This window comes from Rattus rattus, chromosome 9, assembly GCF_011064425.1.
Source record: "Rattus rattus isolate New Zealand chromosome 9, Rrattus_CSIRO_v1, whole genome shotgun sequence".
NCBI lineage: Eukaryota > Metazoa > Chordata > Mammalia > Rodentia > Muridae > Rattus > Rattus rattus.
Window position 1 is genome coordinate 36,198,552 of NC_046162.1, and position 5,736 is coordinate 36,204,287.

At 44.1% G+C, this 5,736-nt stretch overlaps 1 protein-coding gene across 1 annotated transcript; it reads left to right on the top strand.

Annotated features, from left to right (window-relative positions):
• The first annotated feature begins 2,741 nt into the window (after positions 1–2,741).
• On the top strand, positions 2,742–5,472 carry Il5 (interleukin 5). Its single transcript, XM_032911654.1, has 4 exons — positions 2,742–2,879; positions 3,406–3,438; positions 5,166–5,294; positions 5,374–5,472. The coding sequence occupies exons 1-4, from the start codon at positions 2,742–2,744 to the stop codon at positions 5,470–5,472; spliced, it is 399 nt and encodes a 132-aa protein (XP_032767545.1).
• Positions 5,473–5,736: the final 264 nt, after the last annotated feature.

The following is a 5,736-nucleotide window of genomic DNA, read 5'->3' on the forward strand; positions in this document are numbered from 1 at the left end:
TTGCTTGTGTTTTGGGCATTTGGTTTTTTAGATGAAGTCTCATGTAACCTACTCTGGCCTCAAATTCACTGTGTAGCTGAGATTGGACTCAAATTCCTGATCCTTCTGCCTCAAACTCCTAAATGCCAGGAATACAGGCGTTAGGCACCATGTTTTGCTAGAGAATGAACTGGTTTTGTTTGTTGGCCTCAACTTTTCATTGATTCTTTGTGAGTTTCACATCTCGCACCCCAGTCCCACTCATCTCCCCATGCCCTCACATCTGCCCTTGGCCCTTGCAATCTCCCCCCAAGTTAAACACACACACACACACACACACACACACACACACACCACCACCACCACCACCACCACCACCACCACCACAACAACAACAACAGTATGACAAAGCACAGAAAACATCTCACTGTGGAAGCGGTACTTGTCACAGTGTGTCCCACCGTGTGTCCCTCTGCCCGTGAGCTGCTCTTTTTTTTAAATCCAGTTTTCTATTAGCATTAATCAGTTATACACAGTCATGGATTTCATTGTGATATTATAATACATGTAGATGATCTATTATAACAATATTAACCCCACTTCCCCTTTCAAGTCCCTTTTCCACTCCTGCTAATCCTCTTCCTATTCTAAACTAACATTCGTTTTTGTCTCTTGTTTCTCTTCTAGTGATCCAGTGTTTCTTTAGGGCTGTTTATAGGATCACAGGCATCTTGCCTGTGATGAGATCACTGAAGAAAAAGTCTCTTCCTCACCTATCAACTATTGACTGCCACTGCACAGAGATGCTTGGGAAAGGTGGGGTCGTCTGAGCCTCCCACTCCTCCGTGACTGATATTGATGACTGACCCAGTCTTGTGCAGGTGATCACAACTGCCCGCATCACGCCCAGAAGTCAGCATTCCACACCGCGTCTACCACTTCCCTAGGCACTTATATTCTGTCTGCTCCTTCTTCCTGCTGCGTTTGTTTCCTGAGCATTGGAGGGGGTGATACCAATACCTCCCTTGAGGACTTGACCTTCACTCATTCCCAGTACCCTGACTGGTTATGGGACTCCGGAATTATCATCAGCAACTTTAAAATAAAAGTTCCTCACCAAAGCTGACAGCAGCACTGATTTATGGACATACGCAGTTACTTTGACAAACATAGCTTTTCCATTTAGCACAACAACCGTTACACTTTCCCTAAGGCCAATGACCCAGCTGAGAACCTGTGACCAGGCTTCCTGTGGATTCCTTCACACCGAATGTTCCTAAATCGGTTGGTTGCTTCTGTGATCAACTTACCACTAAGGCACCAGGTGGCACATCTTGCTTGGCCAGTTGACCTGTGCAGACAGGCTGCAGAGCTAAGTAAGACTGTTGCTACAACTCTTCCTCAGCTGCCTACAGAACACCTTCCAGCAGGGAGAAAGTTTTCAGTTCAGTTGAGCTTGATTTCTCTACATCTTGAAACTAGAGAGTGCTATGGAACTGAACTGTCTTGACAGAACAATGAAGATAACAAAACTGGAACCTGGTGGAGGGGGAATACCTGACATAGTGCTTGAGGGGCTGAGGCAGAAGGATCAGAAGTTCACAGGCAGTGTGGACCACACAGTCAGGCTGTCTTAATAAACCCACCACAAATGAAGGAAGGAAAACGAGAAGAAATGCAAACCTGTGTGTGACAAGAGCCAAGAGTCCTGATGTCACCCTGGGACACCCAATGTCACCGAGGGACATTCACCCCCCCACCATCACCACAGTAAGCTGCTTGAAAAGTGGGTCAAGGCCAAGCCACTGAAGCAGCACAGGAAGGAGCCTCTACCCTGCACTTTGTGTTATATGAACCAAGAAGCATTCTGCTTATCTTCCCCCAGTTTGGGTTGGCCTTTTAATAACAGACAGGATGCTGATCAAAAGCCTTCAGCATGCAACCCAATTCTGCTGGGCTAGCTGCTTTAATAGCTGTCTTTCCAAGAGTGTTTTCAATTCTTTTCTTAAAACACAGATACGTCCAGCTACAGCCAATGTAGAGTTTTCGACTGAAAAGATAGCCCCTTTCCCTTTTCTCTTTGGCTGTTTGAAACAGGGTCTCATGTGTTCCAGACTGACCTCACATTTGCTGTGTAGCCAAGGATGACTTTCACCTCTTGATTCTCCTGACTGTACCCCCCCATATCTGCTGGTGTGGACCACCACACCCAGTAAGACATTCTCAACATCTATGTATTTTAGGATCATTCTGTTGGAGGTATACATTTGAATACACCTTTTTCTTCACTTTATTAGGGATTAAGTTTAACACATATTAAAGCAGAGTGTAGGGTAGGGAGTAATGAAAAAGAAGAGGTCAGGAAAGGCCTCCATACTCCCAAGAGTGTGAGTGTGGGCATCTCTAGGGAGACCGGTCATACATGCACATCTTTCAAAGAGAAATTCAATGCCCTAAATGGAGTGTAAAGGTGGATCAAAGTTTTAGAAACATTTTTTTTCTGTTATAGAAAATGCTTTTTAAACAAGAGTTGGGGGGGGTAGAGATGTTTACTATTATGAAAAGAGCAAAAAAAAAAATGCATCTTTAAAGACCCAAGGCACTGGAAACACTGAGTTTCACTACTTGCCTTTATTAGGTGTCCTCTATCTGATTGTTAGAAATTATTCATTTCCTCAAAGAGAGAGAATAAATTGCTTGGGGATTCGGCCCTGCTCTGCGCTCTTCCTTTGCTAAAGGCAAACGCTGAAGGCTTCAGAATCATGAGGATGCTTCTGTGCTTGAGCGTTCTAACTCTCAGCTGTGTCTGGGCCATTGCTATGGAGATCCCCATGAGCACAGTGGTGAAAGAGACCTTGATACAGCTGTCCACTCACCGAGCTCTGTTGACGAGCAATGAGGTAAAGTATGGCTTTTACTCTTTCAGTTTTGTTGTTACCATCAGGGCCTTGCTGTACCGTCCTGACTGGCCTCAGACTTGCTGTGCAGACTAGGCTGTCCCAACCTCTATGAGATCCTCTCGCCTCGGTCTCCCAAATACTAGGATTGCAGACATACAACCTCACCCAACTCCATTATTCTTTAGAATGCATAAATAGCTGGTTTGGTTGTACACGCCTTTAATCCCACAACTTGGGAGGCAGAGTCAGGTGGATCTCTGTGAGTTCAAGGCCAGCCTGGTCTTCACGGCCAGTTACAGGCCAGCCAGAGCTAAGATCGAGACCCTGATTCAAAAAATATTTTTTTTCGAAAAAATTTAATAATTTGTAACAGTTCATTTCTAAACACAAAGATCTGCTTTAAATAATGCAAGTATGAATGTGTTAGTGTTAATGCACAGGTAATGACCCTATCACCAGCAAACACTGCCTTAAAAAAGGCAACAAGCTCTTTTTTAGAAATGACCCCATGTTCTCTCCTTTGCAGACGATGAGGCTTCCTGTTCCTACTCATAAAAATGTAAGTTACCCTTTAATGCCGAGACCGCTTGAATATGTGAACTTCACACACTAAGCTATAAGTCATTTGCATTTAGCTTTCGGGTGTGGTGTTTGGGGTGGGGATCCCACTAGGTCTCAAGCTCCTGGGTTCAAGTGGTTCTCTCGCCTCAGTGGAGTAGCTGAGACACAGGCCTGGGCTGCCACAGCCAGCAAAGCATTCATTTTCAGTGAAACTGTTTGACTTTCTTTGAAAAAAAAAATTATGGAGGTGAATGTGAAAGCATGTGCTTGTGAACAGAGAATATGAGAGTGGCCAATTATGTAATCCCAGTACTGGGGAGACGGGGGCAGGGGTAGCATGAGTTTATCATAGCCAGACCCTGTATGTATCAAAAATAAATCCAGTGAATTAGTAAACCCAAAACCTTAGAGGGCTGGAGCTGTGATCTCTGTCGATAGATTGCCTGATATGCACAAAGCCCTGGGTTCATTCCTTAGCATCCCATAAACTAAGCATGGAAGTCTTTAATCTCACAATGGGATAATGGAGGCAGGAAGATCAGAGGTTCAAGGTCATCCTCAGCTATAGTTTCGAGCTAGAGGCCAGCCTGGGCCATGAGACACTCAAAACCCACCAGCCAATTAGCATTAGGAATGACTTTGAGCTAGATCTGTTATGTAAGTGGTTGGCCGGAGCTGTCAGTCATGCATCTCGGAGCCTCCCGTTAAAGATTCTTTACATGGTTCTGCACATGGCGAGAGGTCCTGCTGGGCTCCCTTTGGTTCTGCCCATGGCTCTCTTCATCCTAGTGCCTCTCTTTGCTTTCCTTGTCTTATTTCTTACTGCTGAGGATCCAGCCAGGGCCTTCAATGTACAAAGTGAGCAGTCTCCACAGAATTCCAGAGCCCACCCACTTAATATCTTTCTGACAGTATTAATAACTTAGGGCTACATTCCTTTTATTGTGTGTGTGTGTGTGTTGCCTGCATATATGTATGTGTTCCATGTATGTGTCTGGTGCCCCTGAAGGCTAAAGGAAGGGCATCCGATCTCACCTGGGACTAGCGCTGGTTGTGAGCCATCATTGTGTGCTGGGAACTGTATCAAGTGTTCTTAACCAGTGAGCCATCTCTCCAGCTCAGGGGTTATATTCTCAGGTAATGATAGGAAGACATAAGAAAGTCATGAATGCCCTCTATTAATAATTTCTATACAGTTCAATGAATATGATTATGTAATAATATTGTATACATTTCAAAATATCTTATTCTAGTGCAAAATACATTATTTAATTTTTTTTACTAGCAGAAAATCATCAGCCTAAATTTCAAAAGAAAAATTTAATATGGGTGTGGTACCACTCATCTTTAATCCCAGGACTCAGATGGTTGTGAGCCACCACAAGGGTGCTGAGAACTGAGCCCAGGTCCTTTGGAAGAGCACCCAGTGATCTTAACCATTGAGCCGTCTCCCCGAGCCCAATCCTAACTTCGGTTTTGCTTTTTTTGAAATGATCTCATGTAGTACTGGCTGGCCTCAAATTCTATGTATCAGAGGCTGGCCTTGAACTTCTGCTCTTCTTACCTCTACTTCCTGACTGCTGGGATTACAGATAAATGCTACCACTTCTTGGATTGTCTGTTTTTTCCCATTGATGCATTTAAATTGCATACAGCATGATATTTAGAAATATGGGTATGTTGTGGACAGTCTGATCTATTTGCTCCTTGCTAATCTCCTTTCAGCACCAGCTATGCATTGGAGAAATCTTTCAGGGGCTAGACATACTGAAGAATCAAACTGTCCGAGGGGGCGCTGTGGAAATACTATTCCAAAACTTGTCATTAATAAAGAAATACATTGACCGACAAAAAGTAAGTTCCCCGGGAACCCTGTGAGCCTGGCTGCAGCTGTTTCTCCAGGAGCCGACCTAACAGTCTGTTCTTCTTACAGGAGCAGTGTGGCGAAGAGAGGCGGAAGACCAGGCATTTCCTGGATTACCTGCAAGAGTTCCTTGGCGTGATGAGTACAGAGTGGGCAATGGACATCTGAGACTGAGCCGGCTCACAGCGACAGGATTTCACATTTTAAGTTAAATTTTCAACAGATGCAAACAAAACAAAACAAAACAAAACAAAACAAACCCAAACTGTACAAATGCAAGGGTTATCGTATGCTGTTTCCATTCATATTTATGTCCTGTAGTCAAGTTAAACCTATCTATGTCCAGATATGCCAAAGAGTTTAGCATTCTTGTTGTGTCTGTATAACAGAAATTTAGCCCAGGCTGGCCTCAAACTTATAACGTAGCAGAGG